Source organism: Astyanax mexicanus, chromosome 1, assembly GCF_023375975.1.
Source record: "Astyanax mexicanus isolate ESR-SI-001 chromosome 1, AstMex3_surface, whole genome shotgun sequence".
NCBI classification, from domain to species: Eukaryota; Metazoa; Chordata; class Actinopteri; order Characiformes; family Acestrorhamphidae; genus Astyanax; species Astyanax mexicanus.
The window spans coordinates 52468321-52489759 of NC_064408.1; the positions used below are offsets into that span (position 1 = coordinate 52468321).

General features: G+C 38.8%; 1 protein-coding gene across 2 annotated transcripts in view; it reads left to right on the top strand.

Moving 5' to 3' along the window:
* nbas (NBAS subunit of NRZ tethering complex) overlaps positions 1-21439 on the top strand; it is a 353782-nt gene that overhangs the window by 300197 nt on the left and 32146 nt on the right. For both annotated transcript variants that reach the window (XM_049479822.1, XM_049479826.1), the window contains one exon: positions 11588-11727. In XM_049479822.1, the coding sequence (XP_049335779.1) occupies positions 11588-11727 (140 nt within the window). The remainder of the gene's footprint in view (positions 1-11587; positions 11728-21439) is intronic.

A 21439-nucleotide genomic window follows, 5' to 3' on the forward strand; every position in this document is an offset into this window, starting at 1 on the left:
GAGAAGCGTAATTACCACCCAGCCCTGTCTGATGTTTATGGCACCAGGGGGGCCACAACTGTCAATTTCAGCCCCATAATGATTCCCCATTCTCCTCACTGTCTGCTTTCAGATAGAACAAAAGCAAAAAGTCCATAAAAAGCGATTTATATTCTCTTAAAGGGTTGCTTTTGGTCCCTTGGATTTCTTTTCCTCTTTGTGTGTGTGTGTGTGTGTAGGGTTGTTTTGAGAACTGTAATACTGATAATCTTTCCCTAAGAAAAACTGAAATGTTGCACAGACAGTTAAGCTTTCTTTTTCTATAAACTCAGAGAATAGTTGCTGGTCTTCTTCTGATTTGTGAACATCTTTTTATGGCTGTTTAGAGAAGCCAGTGGTTGTTGGGAAAAGTGTTTGAATGCTCAAAAAATAATATCCAGCTCTGGAAATAAATAAGAGACCATTTAAAAATTATGATTTTCTTTGATTTTACAAAATTGAAAAACTCTGGAATATAATCAAGAGCAAGATGGATGATCACAATACATCAAACCAAACTGAACTGCTTGAATTCCTGCACAAGTAGTGGCATAAAGTTATCCAAAAGCAGTGTGTAAGACTGGTGGAGGAGAACATGCCAAGATGCATTAAAACTGTGATTAAAAACCAGGGTTATTCCACCAAATATTGATTTCTGAACTCTTAAAACGTTATGAATATGAACTTGTTTTCTTTGCGTTATTTGATGTCTGAAAGTTCTGCATCTTTTTTGTTATTTCAGCCATTTCTCATTTTCTGCAAATAAATGCTCTAAATGACAGTATTTTTATTTGGAATTTGGTAGAAATGTTGTCCGCAGTTTATATAGTAAAACAACGTTTATTTTACTCAAACATTTAAAGGTCACCTTCCGCGAAAATCCGATTTTTCTTGTTTTTTGTGGAATACAGTAGGTCTCTCCGAGTTGAATGTGTACACCTGCACATTAAACTGTTTTGCAGCCCCCATTGTCTGCAGGAGCTAAGCAAAGAAATCCCCCCTCCCCCCCTCCGAAAAACGGGTGAATTTTGAATTATCTTTCTGCCTACGTAGGCAGAAACTCACAGACCAGCCCACCTTGGCTCGAGAAACTCCCAGAGGCGGAGCTGAAGCGACGCAACATCACCGCTCATCAGTTAGGAGGTGGGAGGCAGTGAGCGGCAGAGCGGTGGAGGGGCGTCGCAGTGCTCCTAGCCAATCAGATGAGAGATATTTGCATGCTGTTTGCATGTATGAATATTCATGAGCAAAGCTGGAATCCGGTCATTTTGGACACACCCCTAAAACAGTCCATTAAAAAAGAGCTATACAGAGACACCTGAGCACTTTTTTTTTTACAAAAACGGCTCACATGTCATTCATTCATACTAGAGACCACAACTAGACATTTTAAAATGAAAGAAAAAACGACGGAAGGTGACCTTTAACACAGTGTGTTGCAAAAGTATTTGGCCCCCTTTAACTTTTCAACCTTTTGCCATACTTCAGGCTTTAAACATAAAGATATGAAATTGTATTTTTTTTTGTTAAGAATCAACAAGTGGGACACAATTGTGAAGTGCAATTAAATTTTTTGGGTATTTTTAAGAACTTTTTTTAGAAATAAAAAACTGAAAAGTGGGGTGTGCAATATTATTCAGCCCCTTTACTTTCAGTGCAGCAAACTCACTCCAGAAGTTGAGTGAGGATCTCTGAATGATCCAATGTTGACCTTAATAACTGATGATGATAAATAGAATCCACCTGTGTGTAATCAAGTCTCTGTATAAATGCAGCTGTGTGATAGCTCTGTGATAGTCTCAGAATTCTGTTTAAAGCACAGAGAGCATCACCAAGGAACACACCAGGCAGGTCTGAGATAATGTTGTGGAGAAGTTTAAAGCCGGATTTGGATACAAAAAGATTTCCCAAGCTTTAAACATCTCAAGGAGCACTGTGCAAGCGATCATTTTGAAATGGAAGGAGTATCAGACCACTGCAAATCTACCAAGACCTGGACGTCCCTCTAAACTTTCAGCTCAAACAAAGAGAAGACTGATCAGAGATGCAGCCAAGAGGCCTATGATCACTCTGGATGAACTGAAGAGATCTACAGCTGAGGTGGAAGACTCTGTCCATAGGGCAACAATCAGTCGTACACTGCACAAATCTGGCCTTTATGGAAGAGTGGCAAGAAGAAAGCCATTTCTTAAAGATATCTATAAAAAGTATTGTTTAAAGTTTGCCACAAGCCGCCTGGGAGACACACCAAACATGTGGAAGAAGGTGCTCTGGTCAGATGAAACCAAAATGGAACTTTTTGGCCACAATGCAAAATGTTATATTTAGCGACACACCATCCCCACTGTGAAACATGGTGGTGGCAGCATCATGGTTGGGGCCTGCTTTTCTTCAGCAGGGACAGGGAAGATGGTTAAAATTGATGAGAAGATGGATGGAGCTAAATACAGGACCACATACAATTAACATACAATGGAATGGTTCACAAATAAATGTATCCAGATGTTAGAATGGTCAAGCCAAATCCAGACCTAAATCCAATGGAGAATCTGTGGAAAGAGCTGAAAACCGCTGTTCACAAACGCTCTCCATCCAACCTCACTGAGCTCCAGCTGTTTTGCAAAGAAGAATGGGCAAAAATGTGGCAAAAGGTTTAAAAGTTTAAGGGGGCTGAATACGTTTGCACTGTACCTATAAATAGCAAAATCAGAGAAACCAATTCAGAAACTGAAATGGTCTCTCATTTTTTTCCAGAGCTGTATTTGACCACTTTGAAAGTCCACTTTAAAAGTATTGTTTGCAAATTGTGATTTTGAAAAGTGCTTATCAGCCAGCACAAACAATCTGCAGTACATCTACCAGAATTATTAAGAAGCACTCCAAACTACCAAAATGTAAAACTTATATATTGGTATAATTCTCTCGTTATATAAAGTTATAACACATGGTAGTCTAAATGGGCTGATAAAGTATGCACTCTTTTCTGCAAGCAAATAATACTTTTCTAACTTTGAGTGCTTTAAAAGCAAAACAAAAAAAATGTTTTTTCACCTAAATGGCTATTCGAAACAGTCTGTGAAATTTTAACTATTTGAAATCTAGACATATTTGAGGAAATATGATTTAAATACTTTTGCAAGCTTCAGTATATATTTTGGTGTTGTGTATCATTGTATTTGTCTGATGCTGAGAGGTCCTGTAGATTTCCACTTGGTGGGGAGGACACGGAGTGGGTGGATGTTGTGAAGTGTAACACAGCAGAACCCATTCAGTCTGTCTACACAAACACACACACACACACACTCTGAGCTGGTGTCTCAGCAAGCGTGGGTGGACGCTCTGAAGCAGGGAGAATGGCTGTGCAGGCGGAGGATCTCTCCTCTCCTTCTCCCCTGGGGTCTCTTTTAGAGCATGATGGGATGCTAGAGGATGAAGCACATTATATCATTGATATTTCATTATGTGTGTGTTTGTGTGAGAGAGAGAGAGACAGAGAGAGAGAGTAAGAGAGAGGGCAGTGGGTGGCAGCAAACTTTAACCTCTTTCTTCTCGCCTGTCTGTGTGAAGTGTAGACTAGCACTTAGTCAATGCTGTCAGGTTCCAGTGGCTTCCTCCCACTTTGGCCGCATTCCCCAGACACTGTGCGTGTGCTGCGGCCCTTTGGGGATTTTCCTGCATTAGAAGCCCATTTCTTCAGAGCCTTCAGCCTGTCACACACCTGCCTGCTCCATTATCTCATTAAAAGCACATACCCCGAACCTTTCTAATCCGTCTGCACTGAGCAACTTCTGTTTATTCGGCCCTGAAAACTTAGCACATAATGGGCCTGTCCGTACTCCGCCCACTAATGTGTTCTTTTGTTGGACAGACTGGGCAAGCTGTACAAAACTTAGTGAGGAAACTAGCTCAGCTTTTGTCAAAGTAATTAAAGGGAAACATGAACAAAAATAAGAACTTTGTTAGTGAGGCTGAGGCTGTTTCTCCAGACTGATAAAGCAGGGGTTACGAGTAATGTTAGGAGAATGTTAGGAAGTAACATGTTTTCATGCAGTTTTTGGTCAAAGGTTTCTAAGAAAAAAGCTATTTTGGTTCCACACAGTAAATTTACCAGTTTTAAATCAACATTGTTAGTGTTAACACTCACAGTGTTGATTTAACAATAATAGTTTTATTTAACGCTGGTGAAGTTAATGTCCATAGAGAAACATATATGTTAAGAAGATTTAAAGAAGGTCTACATCAAGTCAAGGTTATTTGAAGCTTTACAATTTTTTTTTTCAACCATACAAACAAAAAATAGTAATCTTAAGTACCTTTAAAAAAAAAAAAAAAAAAAAAAAAAAAAAAAAACAATAATTGAAACTAAAATGATCTAGATCTAGTAGGGGTGCTAGCAGAGTAGCACTCACTTACTATAACAGTGATCTACTCCTGAGGACAAAAATGCACTGTATGCGTAGATCAGGTCCAAAAAAATCCAGCCTGATCCTTGCAGAGCCTGTGCACGTTATGGTAAACCCAATTTGGCCCACCCCATAAACTGTCATTATGAGCCCTAAGCCCATCTTAAACCCCACAGTATATTACAGCATTAAGACATTTTTATCTACATTTATAAGTTGTAGGTGCCTGTTCTTCCTGATTTCTACCCCTAAAACTTTCTATTTGTCTTGTCTATTGACCATGGGTACACCCTGGCATATTTTGACTATTAACTGGGAGGGTAATCAGATTAATTAGATTTATTGATTGACTGTTTTACTGCGATTTTCAATATGGGATAATTGAGATTGTACATCTTTATATACAGATGCTGCCAGAAGGAAGCTCAGTGGATAGACATTGGTTTTTGTCAGAAACATGAAAAAAAAAAAATAATAATTATTTGTCAGTGACTTTCATATAAATACCAAAATACAAGAAGGTATGAGCACTGTTTAATTTAAAAGCTGCATGTATTTGAAGAATATTGAGATTTGTTTTTAATATATAAAATTGCTCAGCCCTACTTATATATTCTAATACAGAATTAGAATTTACAGATTTTTTTTTTTAATATAGCATATTCCCAGCTCCCAAAAGCAGATGATGAAAATACCAAGATCACCAATATCACCAACAACAATATATTGCTGATGTTCTTTATTTATTATAATGTACTCACAAAATTGATGAAATTGTTGTAGTTTTATAGTATCTGGTTTTAAAACAAGTAAAAAAAAAACTTAAATAACTTAACAACTTAACAGTAATACAAACTTGTTCTTGTTCAGAACAGTTCTGACAGCATCCGGACCTCTGCTTGAGAAAGGTTGTACTATGTCAGTACTGTAAAATGGAACAAAAGCATTTATAACCTGTTCAGTATTGTGAACCTCTTGGAGCAGAACTCTGAAAGACAGATGCTCCTCTCCTCTGTGCCTTTCCACCCACACACACATGCATGTTCCCCCTGCACACACCGATCAACCTCCTGTCAACATCCCATGCAAATGAGAAATGCCATTTGGCCCAATTAACATGGTTGGAATTAATTTTCATATTAAACTTCTCTGGGACAATGATGAAAGGAAAGGTTCGGCATATAAAAACACTCACTCTTGTGCACGCATACACACACACACACTCACACGGTGCATTATGGTGTCATCCCCTCGGTGCTCCTGACATCATAATAAGTGGCAGAGAAGCTGGAGGTCAAGCATGATTGACTCTAATGGAGTGTATTAGGAAAGTTTATTAATCGATTTGGTGTAGAGGATGTGAGCTGAGTGGAATGTCATTACGCTCTTCCAAACACACAGAGGCCAAGCGAGGTGTCTGTCTAATTGATTTTCACATCAGTGAGAGAGAAAGAGCGGGAGAGGGAGAGAGGGAGAGAGAGAGAGAGAGAGAGAGAGAGAGAGGTGTCAGTAGAGTTAGATTAGTACTTATATCTAATTATTTAAAACAAGCTGCTTCATGTAGAACAGAAAAAGTGAAACACCCTTTGGAAGTACCTGGCTTTCTGTATTGATTTACTAATCACTCAGTCTATCTAAACTAATGGCACACAGACAACACAGGTGTTCAAATAAGACAAGACTACTGTATTTATTGTACTTGTGTTGGACACAGATAGAATGTGGCGTCCTTGATAAACCCTTTAATCATGTCTTTTATTGAGCACAATGAGTAAACATCTACAGTGCAGGCTAGAGAAAGTAAGTGATTCTCCATGTTAATGACTTCTCCAAGACCTGACTGTCAGTAGTTGTTTCAAATAAACAGTGTAGTTGTTTAATTGCTCATTAAATAAGGACACACAATGACTGCTTACTGATAAACCTGTTCTTCTGAAGGAAGATTACTTAATGTTATCCCACTAAAGATTCTAACAAGCCTCTAAATCTCCGTTCATGTGTCCACTATTAAAAAACACTAAAGAAAAGTGTTCATACAAGAACTGTTTCATTGACAGGTTACACAGATACAGAACCTTTAATTAAGTGGTGTCAATCAATTAAAATATTTAATTTGATTAATCATGACAATATTCTGTAATTAAATAGGTTTAACACTTTCTTAAACACGTTCTTTTAAAGACACTAGTTTATACTGTGTGTAAGCAGGCAACTCCCAATGCTGGAGTGGGTGTGGCCCATGTGACCAGGATCAACGTGGTCACATGCTTCCTCCACTTGCCGCCGCCCTCGAAGTGTTTTGTGACTGCTCGATGGCGCTCGAGGCTGATCTCCACCACTAGGGGGAGTAGCAGGCGGGCAGAGCACCACAATGCATTTTAGTCAGGAAGTTGGGGTCAGATGTGGTTGCATAATTAATTTGTGTAAAAAATGATAATAACACGTTACTGATTTTAAATTAATTATGTGTGTTAACACTTTAACATTGACAGCCCTACTTTAAATGCACAACTTAGGTTCTAACTGTGAAGCATGGTGGAGGAAGCACCATGGTTTGGCTGCTTTGTCTGGGGCTGGGGCTGGGCACCATGTGATCATCAATGAAACAGTGAAGAGTTGCTCATATCCTATTAGTAAATACAGTGAACATTTAGTGGAGGTTCTCACTTTTACTGTGAATGTTCACTCAGTTAATATATTTAGATAATGTTTGTCTATAATTGTGACTTAGGTAAAGAATAGACCTAATTGTATGATTAATTAATGCAGAACTCCTGACTCCTCTCTCATTCCATCTTTCTTCACTTTTCATTCTTTTTTTTTGTCCTGTCCCTACCCTCTCTCTCTCTCTCTCTGGTTCTCTGTTATTCTCTCTCTACTGCTCTTTATCCTTACCTACATCCCTTTCTCCCATGCTACCTCCCACTACACATCTCTACACTCCTTCTTTACCCCTTTCCTCCCCTCCCTCCCTTCCTCCCAATTCCCCTCCGTTACCTCCCCCTCTCTAATGTACAATCACAAGAACTCATCACTAATAATCTGCACTCTCCTCTCTCACTCTTTTTCTCTTTCTCTCTCCCTCTCTCGCTCTCACACGTTTTCTTTCTTTTCCCCTCAGAAATCAGACGTTTCCTGAACTGTTAAATTGCGCTCCAGTTGCTCTGAAGGGAAATTAATTACTTTCTCTCTCCGCCTTCCCCTTTCGCTGACAAGCAGAGAGCAGAGTGTAGAAGCCACCACAGGGGAGAATGCACTCTCCCCGGATATCTGTGTGTGTGTGTTTGTGTGTATGTGAGAGAGAGAGAGAGAGAGAGAGAGAGGGAGCATGAGTGTATATTCTAAACATTAAGATTATCCCTTGAGTTTACAGCTGTATTATTAATATTTTATATTAGAAGGTTTACATTATATGCAGCTTCTTAACACACATTTGTTACAAAGGTTCTTTATACTCATACATCTGATTTACAAAAAAAATAGGGATGCACAGAATATTTGGTGGCAGAAAATGGCAAAAAAGCCCTTTTAGTGATTGGCTGAAAAAGTGAACAGAGTATGAGCAATAAAGTTTTTGATAGCACAATCAAATCACAACCAGCTGGGACATTAAATAATCGTTTTAAACTGTAGGTTTGAAATAGTTATTTTTCTTCTAAATAGTTTTTAGACTTCTAAATGTATGCAATAGAGAAAAATGTATGTAAAGCTTTAGCTTTCAGCCAAATGTTTCATTTTGTTAAAAAAAAATCTTTAATTCAGTGCATTCCTAACACCACTCTAACACTTACACTAAGAACCATCTTTTTCCATGTACTTTAGGATATTAGTGGTGCTTCTTCTACTAAATTCCTCTAAAATAGTAAAAATCAGGAGATATAAAAATACAAATAATGAACAGCTTTGTGTTGATGAGTCAGAGCCCACAGAACAGAATAAAATTAGACACTAAATAGAAATGAAATGAGAAAGTAAATGTTTGGTGGAATTTGAGACTGAGGAAAGAGTGCACTTCTTTCCTCACAGACAGTGAGAGAATAGCAGTGTGTGATGTGTGATATATTGACAAAACTGTGAAAAAAAGCGTATCCTGGATTGACAGTATGGACGAGGCAGGACAAACATTTGCGCGGTGTTAGAAGATCAGTACAGCAGCTTGCTTTCGCTGTGTTTGCTGAGAGAAATTGATGTATGGTAGCAACATGATGGCGAAATGGATCTCTGGGATAACATCAGGCTACAGAAGCTTACCTCAGCTGCCCTTGAGATGCTTGCTTTGAAAAAAGTTTCCTGGAAGCCTTGTAAGCTGAAGTGAATCTGACAAAAACGTATGCAATGTAGCGCTTAGCTTTGTGTGCTAGCGCTGATAAAAGTTCTCCTAGTAATAGTTCCACCGAGTTCATCTTTCCTTATACGTTTCCAAACATCGCTCTTGTTTACCTGTTTGTGCTTTCACTCTTACAGTGCCATTACCTCCCGAAAGTCACTAAATTGCTTTAAAAGAGCTTTTAAAAGCCCAGGACTGCCAGAGCCCTTGTTTTCTTTTCACTCATGGACCTCTTTGTGGCTTTAAAGCATGTGTTCATCACCTTCACAATCACTGCTCTAGCTGTTGAGTGCTGTTGTTCTTTCTGTACTCTTTTTGTAGGTCCTTTTGTCCTTTCTGTTCCCTCATGTAATCTTCAGCTAAGAGCATTCCGCCATCCTTTTTTCTTACTTTCATCCAATCCACTGTGGCAAAGGAGTAATTAGAAGAACTTTGAAGTAAAAATATCGTGACATTTGAGTAGTCACCAGAATTTGTGAAATGTGAATGTACAGTAGTGTGAAATAAGTGTTTGCACCTTCATGATTTCTTTGATGTTTGTCACTCTTAATTGTTTCAGATCATCAAACAAACGTAAATATTAGTCAAGGACATGTTTTCCCCCCAGTTAGAAACATAGCTTAACTGTGGTTTATCACACCTGAGTTCAATTTCTCTAGCCACATCCAGGCCTGATTGCCTGATCACTGCCACACCTGTTCTCAATCAAGAAATCACTCAATTATAACCTGCCTGACAAAGTGAATTAGACCAAAAAAACACTCAAAAGCAAGACATGATGTCAATATCCAAAGAAATAAAAAACAAATGATTCTAAAGCTTTTGGGACTCCAGTGAACCAGAGTAAGAGCCGTTATCCACAAATAGTGAAAACGTGAAATAGTAATAAACATTTCCAAGAGTTGCCAGCCAACCAAATTTACCCCAAGAGTGCAGCAATGACTCATCTAAGAGGTCAGAAAAGACCCCACAACAACATCCAAAGAACTGCAGGATCAGCATTTATGACTTCACCATCAGAAAGAGACAAGGCAAAATTTGACTAAATGTGCCAAGACAAAACCTGCTGCTGAGCAGTAAGAACATTAAGGCTCGTCTCAATTTTCAGAGAAACTTCTTGATGATCCTCAAGACTTTCGGGAAAACATTCTGTGGACTGATGAGACAAAAGTTTAACTTTTTGGAAGGTGTGTGTCCCATTACATCTAACGTAAAAGTAACACCGCATTTCAGAAAAAGAACATCATACCTACAGTAAAACATGGTGGTGGTAGTGTGATGATCTAGGGCTGACCTGCTGTGATAAATGGAGCCATAAATTCCTCTGTGTACCAAAAAGGAGACTGTCCGACCAACTGTTCGTGATCTCAAGCTGAAACGAACGTGGGTTCTGCAGCAGGACAACGACCCAAAACACACCAGCAAGTCCACCTCTGAATGACTCTGAATGAAAAAAAACAAAGTGAAGACTTTGGAGCGACCTAGTCTAAGTCCCGACCTGAATCCGATTGAGATGCTGTGGCATTGCCATACAAAGGCAGTTCATGCTGAAAAAGCCTCCAATGTGGATGAATTACAACAATTCTGCAAAGATGAGTGGAACTAAAATTCCTCCACAACGCTGTAAAAGACTCATTGCAAGTTACTGCAAACGCTTGGTTGCAGTTGTTGCTGCTTAGGGTGGAACAACCAGTTATTAGGTTTAGGGGGCAATCACTTTTTCACACAGTGCCATGTAGGTTTGGATTTTTTTAAACTACATTTTGTGTTTACTTGTGTTGCCTTTGACTAATAATTAAATGTGTTTAATGATCTGAAATATTTATTGAGAAACGTGCAAAAATCATTAAGGGGGCAAACTTTTTTTTTTACCACTGTATAATGTTAAAATGTATCTGTAGTGTCAAATATTTCCAGTAGATGATAGAATATTTTAGGGCACTTAGTGACTTTATCAGTGTATCAGTATTTCAGCAGTTGCCAAACGCTTGCTATAAATGTTAAATAAACAGACCAATTATGTTTTGTTTGTTTTTTTTGGCTATATATTTATTGTTATGGCATGGGCTCGTCCACACTCCGCAACATAAAAAGAGGGACACAACATGAGAGTTTAAGTTTCAAACTAAAGATTACTTTTATTAATTTAATACAAAATCTAAAAATTAAAACATACACATTTTTAAAATGTCTAGGTTCTGAATGCAGTGATAGGCTTGAATGAGAGGAGGTGTGTTTGCATCAGTAAATGATAAATGTAGAGGCAAAGAGAGAGGGATATTAAGGGGGGAGAGAGGGAAATCAAGAAGCCTGAGAAAGAAAGAAAACGAAACATGCCTTCACAAAGAAAGAAGGTGCCCCCCTGCGAGAGACAAAACCCCACCTTATAAGCCATATTCCTCACAGGTGCACTCAATGTTCCAATTAGACCAATCAGACTCAGCCCTGCCTGTGCACTGGCAAACTAGTACCTGAAGGAGGCCCAGGGGGTCGTCACATTATTTACAGGGGTATATTAGGGAAACACTGTTAGGAATTCAGTCACACTGAGTAAAGCTTTAGTCAAGTGTTCTATAAAAATCTTTGTGTTCACATTAGTAGTAAAAAGGTTTTCAAAGGCTCTAACAGTACTGATTAACTTAGAGAATTGCAGTGTAATTTACCCACATCCAACACAGCATCTGTCACTATAGAAAGTTACATTATATTATAGTTAAAGTTATAGTCTTTATCAGGTGAAATTTAACAGCTATACATTAGTCTCATACAATGTTTTGTTTGCATGTTGTTTGTTTGTACTATTGTTCTCAAGAAAATCTGTCTCTCTTTTCTCTTTCAGTGTGAGATGAAGGATATTGAGAACGAGGAGAAGCGCTACTCTCTCTTCTTGGAGCTTCTGGAGTCTAGTAGAAAGTGGGAGGAGTTTCAGCACCTCATGCTTCTCTTACAAGCATGGCCTCCAACGACCAACAAGAGCAGGTATATATATTTTTTTAGTTCATCTCTTGAATGGGTTTTAGTATGCAATTTGGACAACACCACACTGAAAATCAGTTTTTTTTTTTTTTTTTTCAAGGTAAACCAGAACATAAAGTTTTAGAAAAAGAGAGTTTAAACTTAAACTGTTTTAACTTAATAACTGATGTGTCTTTAAATTCTCCAGAACAATCATCTGTTTTACATTTAAAATCAGCCCCTGAACAAACATATTTTAGTTTTCTTTCATTTTTCTTTTGTTTGTTTTGTGATAATCATAATGACTCCCTTTTTTCATCATAATAATGCCATTTTATGAAAATATTGTGGCGGCTCTGGGTTGTGTGTGTGTGGCTGCCTGTAGGCATGGTTCTGTTCTCCTGTGTGCGAGGATGACAGGGGTGGGGCATCTCCCTTGGGAGGGGTTATGCAGAGAGGGTGGGCACCACTCTGGATCTGCCATCTGGGAGACACACAGCTGGGTTGGTGGCCTTTGGGCTGTTTTAGCTCTGTGGGGTAATGGTTTTTAGCGCTCCTAGTCTTGCTAAAGACTGTAAGTGAGTGGCAAGCCGGTTCAATAAAGGAGCTGTTGAGCATTCAGCATGAGTCTCACGGGTCTTCCTTCCTCTTCCACGCCACAATATATTTTTTTGTTAGTTTTTTTAAGTTGGGGTTTTTTATCACTTAAAGGTGACTAACAGATGGCCTTGATAATCTCAACAGATTTTTTTGGTATTATCATTATCTTTAAGTGGTTTGTACTGTTTTTAAAGCCGTCGTTACTTTTGGACATGAATATTTCCAAATATATAAGTGGTTTGTATTAACATGACAGGTCATACGTACTGATGTGATTGTATGTTTTCCTGCTCTTAACATATTATGGCAATATAATGTTTTGAGTGGCTTGCTGGAACTGTTTATATGGAGCACAATAAATGTATAACATTACTTTATTAGAACATAAAACTCAAATCTCAAAAGTTTACATTTTTCTATGATTTACTTTACTTGCATGGTCCGTTATACAGGGGTTGGACAATGAAACTGTCATTGTAGTGTGGGAGATTTCATGGCTAAATTGGAGCAGCCTGGTGGCTAATCTTCATTAATTGCACATTTCACCAGTAAGAGCAGAGTGTGAAGGTTCAATTAGCAGGGTAAGAGCACAGTTCTGCTCAAAATAGTGCAATGCACACAACATTATGGGTGACATACCAGAGTTCAAAAGAGGACAATTTGTTGGTGCACGTCTTGCTGCCGCATCTGTGACCAAGACAGCAAGTCTTTGTGATGTATCAAGAGCCACGGTATCCAGGGTAATGTCAGCATACCACCAAGAAGGACGAATCACATCCAACAGGATTAACTGTGGACGCTGTAAGAGGAAGCTTCCTGAAAGGGATGTTCGGGTGATAACCCGGATTGTATCCAAAAAACATAAAACCACGGCTGCTCAAATCACGGCAGAATTCAATGTGCACCTCAACTCTCCTGTTTCCACCAGAACTGTCCGTCACCATAATAAATAATTGTGGTCTAAAACCAGGTGTTTCAGTTTCATTGTCCAACCCCTGTAGATGCCTCATAGATGCTTGACTGATGTTCTACTATCATCCAACTGAAACATTCTCTCCTAAACCGCCGACTGGTTATGGCCCAGGAGTCTCAGACGCCTGGCAAATATTCAGCATGCTTATTATCTGATCCAGTTGGCAACTGGGAGTCAAGAGCAGCATCTACCTATAGCCAATGAAATCACTAGAAAGAGTGAACCACAGTTCCAACAAGTGAATCATCTACCTAACCAGAGTCTGCCCATATTCTGTTTCCCCTGTTATATCAGGAAATTGCTGTTAAAATCTAAAGGGAGATTTATAAAGAATCCTCTATAAAAGTAGAGCTAAATCTACTACTGTGAGCTGATTAATTGGTGATCTGATGTTGGAGGTACATGCTAGAGCCCATTTAAAAGGTGTACAACTAGTTTAAATGCTTTTAACTGGAGTTTAAAACCTTATAAACCTTATATATTATGTCTGTGGTGCTAAAACTTTTGATATAGTTCTTTGTTGAGGACATAAGTATATATTTCAGTATAAAATTGATCAGATTTTTAAGACCTCGGATTTTGCTTGCTTGCTTTATATGAACCCATACATTGGGTTCTGCAAGTGTGTATTCTCCAATTAGATATCTCCATAGATTCTCTGGCATGGCATCACTAGTTCTTGTGTGTTTAGTGACAGTGATTTGTGACCCTGTGTCACTGATCGGTGGTGTAGTGTGAAAGTCTCAACAACTGAAGGACTCAGGATAGTGTGAACAGCACAACAACTGACCACTCAAAAAGTTTAAAGTTGTAAAATGTGAACCTAACGTTATTTGAATGTTAGTTGATTGTCAAAGAGGCACCAAAAATGGATCCTCCAAATGTTACTGTTTCCTTAAATCAAAAAAATACATACGGGTTGTGAAATATAGTATTGTACAGCACAAATGATATGTGATTAAATGTCCCTTGCAAAGTTGCACCTTGACCCTACTCTTTTGGTTGCATTATTTTTGCCCCAGGAAGAAAGTAGGTCTAAAACTCACTAAAGTTTAATATTATCATTACATACAGTATACAGTATATGTCTATGAATAGTGTATGTAAACCTATTAATACTGTAAGGCTGTATAAGAACAGATGTGTGCAGCACTGCACTTTACCCTCCATATTACTGTCTACAAGAGCTGCTCTGTTTTTGTGTTGTTTGCCCTCAGAAGTTGTTGTTTTTTTTTGTGTGTAATATTTATATATCTTTAGAAGGCCGCTGTTCACGAATGCTTGGCCTTTTTTTTAAGATTAGTTTGTGGCCAGAGGAAAGCAGTGTAATGAAAGGAGTGTGCGTAGTAATGTAGAGCAGTGTCATTGCTTTTGTTCTGCAGTATGAAGGGGACCCGTTTCTTAGAATCTCAGGCGTGGGCAGGTCACATAAAAAAAGCTCGCCTACTCGTCTCTAGCAGGAAATCATTTTACATGGGTATATAGATAGATAAATAGATTTCAACACAAATATTTTCACTCGGAGTTTTCCTGGAAATGGTGCAGCGCAAGAGCAGTGGGTTTGATTGCTGCGCTGATGAGCTAAATTTTTGTGTAAGATGGTTGAATGAGTTTTTGAGATTAAAGTGGAAGGCAGGCAGAATGCAGATGATCAGAAAACCGCTCGCGAGCTAAATCATCTCTGGCCTCTGAATGGAAGGGAGGGAGGCAGAATGTGTGTGTGCACATGTGTGTGTGTGTGTTCATGTGTGTATGTGTGTGTGTTGAGAGAAATCAAAAAGCTTGCTGATTAGGCATTGTGCTGTACACAGGCAATACTGCAGGGATTTTGTCAGTTGCAGGGCTTTGTATAGCATGTTGAGGTTTATGGAAAAAAAAATACAATCATTTTCAATTTGTTGTATATTTGCATACATTTGAGCTGGATTCTTGATGAGTTGATCAGCTGAAGGGATCGTAGATTACTCAGAATAAAATTTGGATACATTAACATACATTTCAGTTACTATTTTACAGATGGTTTAGTTCTGAGTAAGACACTGTTTGATGAGCCAATCCATAGATAGTCACAACAGGTGTTTGTTGTGGATTTGGTACAGTTATGTAATGCAGTTGAAGAGAGCATTACTGCTGCTTTAGATTGTGCTCACTAATCAAATAGAAGCAGTAAATCCCACCAGGTCACAGCCCTGTGTTTATTTAACTTCCAGACGGAAAATTACTTTTCCTTTGAAATACACTGGCTGTTCTGATCTGTGACACTGACCAGATCAAGGGGAACTAAAATGATAAAAGAGTTCTGCTTGTTCTGCTCTGATAGGACTTTTTATTTTTCTTTCCATCTTGATTTTGTCGTATTTTTAGGTTCTAACTGCTATTGGTCTTCACATATTACACACAATGTTTCCAGTACTTACATTTACATTTACGGTAGCATTTACTGGATAATTAGCAGATGCCCTTATCCAGAGCTACTTACAACAGTGCTTTGAGACTAGGATCAAGAGATGCACCAAGCATGATAATGTTTAGAACCCAAGGAGATTTTTTTTTTTTTTTTTTTTTTTAAAGATTAGTGTCTTTAGCTGCTCCATTTTTGCCTTTGTAGGCCAGTTTCAGGGTTTTGAATTTGATGCGGGCGGCAACAGGAAGCCAGTGGAAGGAACAATGGAGCAATGGAGTCACATGACTTTGGAAGATTGAAGACGAGTCAGTAGAGAGTTGCAGTAGTCAAGTCTTGAGGTGACTAGAGAATGCACAAGCAAGTGAAACGGTCACATTTTTTGGATGTTATACAGGAGAAATCTGCATGACTGAGTCAGATTTGAAACATGGCTTTGAGAATGATAACTGATCATCCATTACTACACCAAGGCCATTTGCTACTGCTGATGGAGTGACCAGTGAGTTCTCAAAAGAGATGGAGAGATCGTGGTAAAGACCTGTAGTTCTTGAGGTGAACAGAAGGTCAGTCTTGCTGGGGTTGAGTTTTAGATGATGAGAACTCATCCACGATGAGGCATCGGTGAGACATGTCATCAACGTGTCATCAACATAACAGTGGTATGAGAATCATGAAGGTAACATTGGGTGGTATAATTACATTATCTCACAAAAGTGAGTATACTCACGTTTTTAATATTTTATTTTCGCTGTAGGTATGACACTGATATAATGTAAAGTAGTCATTGTACAGCTTGTATAATGTATAATATATAATAACTCGACACACAGCCAATAATGTCTATACTGCTGGCAACAAAACCCTCTTGGACATGGAATTCACTAGAGCTTCACATGTTGCCACTGGATGTTAGAGACCTTGAGGCCCCTCCACCTTCCATTTCTGGATGCCCCAGAGGTGCTCTATTGGGTTTAGGTCTGGAGACATGCTTGGCCAATTCATAGTCTTAGTCTTCCTTAACAATGCAGTTGTCATTTTAGAGGTGTGTTTGGGAATGTTATTGTGTTGGACAATTGGCTGGCAGCCTAGTTTCCAAAGGGAGGGAATCATGCTCTGCTTCAAAATTTTGAAAAAAAAAAAAAAGATATACCGTATTTTCTGCACTATAAGGAGAACTTGAAATCAGAAATGCGCCTTTTAATTTTATTAGTCAGGTATTAAGGAACAGTAAAGCCACTCTGCTGAAGTACAGCGTTATGCAGGAGTTTCAGTTTAGTTCTCCAGCAGCAGCATTAGCATTAACTGCTAACCGTCATTTCCTTGTTCAGAAGTAAGTATTAGCATTAGCTGCTGACCGCACTAGCCCTTTCTTTGTTCAGAGGTAATGCTAATGCTCCAGCCTTATTGCTAGAGAAATTCAGAAATCTAAGCTTACTGTAAATAAACGGAGGCGCTTTTGTTTACTTAGCTTAGCTTTATTTAACATAGTTAGCTCCCCCTCAACACCACCCAGCTGCGAGACCTGTTGAATAAGAAGTTCCTCATAGTGCCTCTTGAAATGTGTCTCATAATCCAGTGTGCCTTATGTATGAAAATATACCAGATAGTAGACGTTCATTTATAGTGGGCCTTATAGTCGGTTGATGCATTTGTAAGCAGGTTTACAAAGGTTTTTGGTGTATAAGAGTGAGTAATGTTCTTAAGTCCAGTGTTTGATAGCAACAGTAGACTAACATATTTTGTTCTAAGCTAGAGAAGCAAACTTATACAGTTATCAAACATGCCTCAGCTTACTGACTGCATCTGAAAGAAGTGATAAATCCCGTTAAATGAACAATGATAAAGTCACTGTTACATGCCACATTGTGGCTTTATTCCAGCTCTGTGCTCCAGAGAAGATGTTATTTACTCCTCAGCCTAATTGCTACCATCCCTTCTAAACTCAGACTAATGTGTTCAGTGAACGGAGCACATAGGCTTGTGTTAGAAGTTAAACTGTGAGCTAAAAGCTCTTCAGACAATCTGAGAAAATGATAAGACTCCCAAACATTAATACTAAGGCAAGAAGCGTAGTAGCATATGTAGCTGAGCTCCACCTGATGGAGTGAATAGACTTCTCGTCCACTTTTGGAGAAGCTCTCAGCTTCGTTAACTGCAGACCTCCAGGTGTGAAGCAGATGAAATCGTGCCGAAGTGCCGGGAAAACGGCACGCACGGATCACTTAGCAGAGGGAGAATCCAGAAAGTGGCTGGAATGGATTAATGGTTTTGATCACATACGCCGTTGCTTATCTCCCACCCACAGTTCTGCACTGTACCTAGTTTTGGCAGTGAAAAGCACACTGTGCTGTTTCCACCACAAATTAAATTATGCTTTCATGCTAATTTATAAACACCTACTTCTAGTAACACGATTAACACATTAGGAAGATTGAGCGTGGGGGCATGCATGTGCATAAGGCCTGTATTTATGTGAATGTTCAGGTAAGAAAAGAGAGAATCATCTTCCACATTTATCAAAGTTATTGATTTTTAAAGTGTTTTTCGTAAGTCACACATCGATCTACCCCAGTCCAGGTAATGCACAGATTCAGCTAAGTATCACATTATAATTCATCAGCAGCTACAGCGCATCTGATTTACAATTCATACTGGGCTTCTTAAGAAGAGGTAATGCAATAGTTTAGGAAGTCGTAAAACATGAATGGAAATAGCAAAAGCATATCCTGTTGTATTTACAGGTCAGTAAATACACTTGTCATGGTCGTGAATATTAACAATGTCTCCTTTTATTGTTGTTTAAGTCAACACAGTGTCAAAGATAGACACATACAACATCTAGTAATTGGTAAAAAAGTGCCTTGGAAAGTTTCACCTTTTCCAGGTATATTTGTTGCCATCCGCAAGCTTCTGGCAGAATTCAGGTTGGATGACCACATAAGAGCATTGCTTCAGGTTAAATTTCACTTTAATCCTGGTCAAAATCCCCAGAGCTATGAATGAGTTCAGGCTGACAGCTGGGCTTATCACCCTGAATTCACTCAACCAGCTGGAAAAAAAAAAAAAAGGCATGTTATTTAGCCATAGACAGCCATTCTATTCTTTTAACTTTATTTTTAAGCGTTTTATTCTACTTTGATGCTGCAGTCTCAGAATGTGGCTGCGTCTTTTGGCTAAGTTTGGCCATTTTATTAGAAACACAGAGCGTTTGAGACACAAGTCTTTTAATATTATTGGAACAAAGACATCAATCCGACCCATCAACATTTATGTGGTCTATTATCTTTCTTTCCTACCAATGAAATCCTTATTCACAGCTGCTTTACATTTTGCCTTTTTTTATTGATATAAAAGTAGCCTGAATTCTGATCTGGCTGTTAATAGAGACTCACATTGTCGCAAATCAGATACATTTTGAATTTCAGTACTACGTATTAAAGTGACCCAATTATGCACACCTGTGACAAATATGATGTAAAAAAATCGGATTTGGGACACATTTGCCTGCTGTGTGAACATAACATTAGACTCCTGCACCTAATTTTAAAGCACAGTTCTAAGTATTTCTGTTAAGGTGGAGGAAATCAAGGGCTTTGACAAAGCCATTCCAAAAATGTACTGTTGGCCTGTTTCATCCATTCTACAGCCAACTCTCGTGCGATTAGGGTCATTCTCCTAATGAAACAAAGTTGTTTCCCAAGTTTCAACAATCTAGTACATAGTTTGAGGTTCTACTGAAGAATTCTGAGGTACCGTATGTTTCGCACTATAAGGTGCACTGGATTATAAGGTGCACTATTAATAAATGTCTATTTTCTGGTCTATTTTAATACATAAGGCACACCGGATTGTAAGGCGCATTAAGCAACACTAGTAAGGAACAGGGGTGTCGCCATGTTTTTCTTCTAATTCAGCAAGTCTCACCGCTGGGTGGCAAGACCTGTAAAGCTAAGCTTTCTTTTAAATTCAAACGAGCGCTGGATGTTACACAGATTTCTCTCCTGAAAACGGTTTGTTTGGGTGAGAAAAGCGTGAAAAGAGCTAGCACTCTAGCATGTTTAGCGGGTGATGCTAATGCTGCTCCAGAAGTGCTAGCTGAGATTAGTAGGAGGCTACAGGCTGATAATACTCACCTCTGAACGGCTCTGAAAGAGCTAGCGCATAGCATGGTTAGCAGCTAATGCTAATACTGCTCCAGTCTCAAGTCTCTAGAGAACTAAACTGAAATATCCTGTATAATCCTGTATAATGCTTCACTTCAGCAGAATGGCTTTACTGCTCCTTACAACCTGACTGGTAAAATTCATACATAAGGAGCACTGGATTTTAAGGTGCACTGTAGATTTTTGGGGGAAATTAAAGGATTTTAAGTGCGCCTTATAGTGCAAAAAATGCAGTAGTCCTCCGTCTTTATTTTCTTCACTTGTGTTCACTTTTTGTCAAAACACACCTGGCAGATCAGATGGTAGCAAAACAGCCCCAGAGAATGATTTTCCCACCACCATGCTTAACAGCTGATTGCAGTTAATTGTGGTTGATTGTCTTGCTATTAATTAAACTGATTAGTAATGAAGGAATAAAGCAGGTAATACAAAACTGTACTGGCCTCTTATTTTAAATACAAATATTTTACAATAAATTAAGTTTTAAGATTTGACTATTTTTTTGCTCTGCACACACACTGTTTTTTTTGTATTAGCTTTGTTTTTGTATGTGTTGGTGTGTGAGTTTATGTCCCTGTCTGCACTTTAAACTCTCTTTAGCGTGTACTGTTCTAGCAAGCTCGAGAAACACTGGTGCCTGAAGGAGCTGGAATAAGTTCAGAAAGAAAATCTCTCCATCTCAGCTCTTTTCTAATAGATGGATGAGGCGGTTAGTGATATTCTGGCCAGGGTTCAGCTCTTCGCCTTGTGTAGCTGTTTGAATGTGTCAGCCTGAATCTAAACCCTAGCCCCTCATATTTATCCCAGCTTTGCTTTTTCCACCTCAGGCCAAAAGCAACTCGGCTCATACATCTAAGGACTGTCCCTTCATTCTGGAATGTATATCCTCACCGCCAGAAGAAAGCCGTTTATCTCCAAAATTACAGCTTTTCAGGAGATGAGTTACAACTCTGCTATTTCAGACAGTTTTATAGCCCTTTATTTTACCAAGCAGGGAAAGTGCTTTGAAAACATTTCATTGAGTGCTGTAGGGGAGAGTGGAGAAGAGTGGGACCCCCGGGGTTATCTAAACACATTTTGGACTCAGGATAAGACTTAATACCTCCAGTAGCCTGATAATTAGCTTCCAGGATTTGATCCGGTCCACATGCCAAAATGGAATCAAATAACCCTTAAAAAGTACCTGCCTCTGGAGTAGCTTCAGCTCGAGAGCTTTGCTTAAGAGCTCAATGGGGTTGAAAACCTGTATGCTTCTGGTCAATAGTGGAGTAATGTGCAGAGAAGAACGTCAAAGGTATAACACTTTAGAAATTCAGCAGCGAAAAAAGGGCACAACCCTCTTCTTTTCCATAATGAACCTGTTATGGAATTGGATATGCACTCTTTATGGTTAGTTTGACTAAATGTGCCAATACCACAATGTTGTTAATATACTGATCTGTACAGTTTATTGTAATAGGCAGTGTTTGTTGACTGCAAGAGGAAACATAAGAAAAAAATCTAATGAATGTGAAGAGTGGTTGCAATTGCTTTTTTTTTTTGTGTGTGTGTTGGTAGTTCAGGACCAGGAAAGGCACAGTGTACTGCAATAATTGT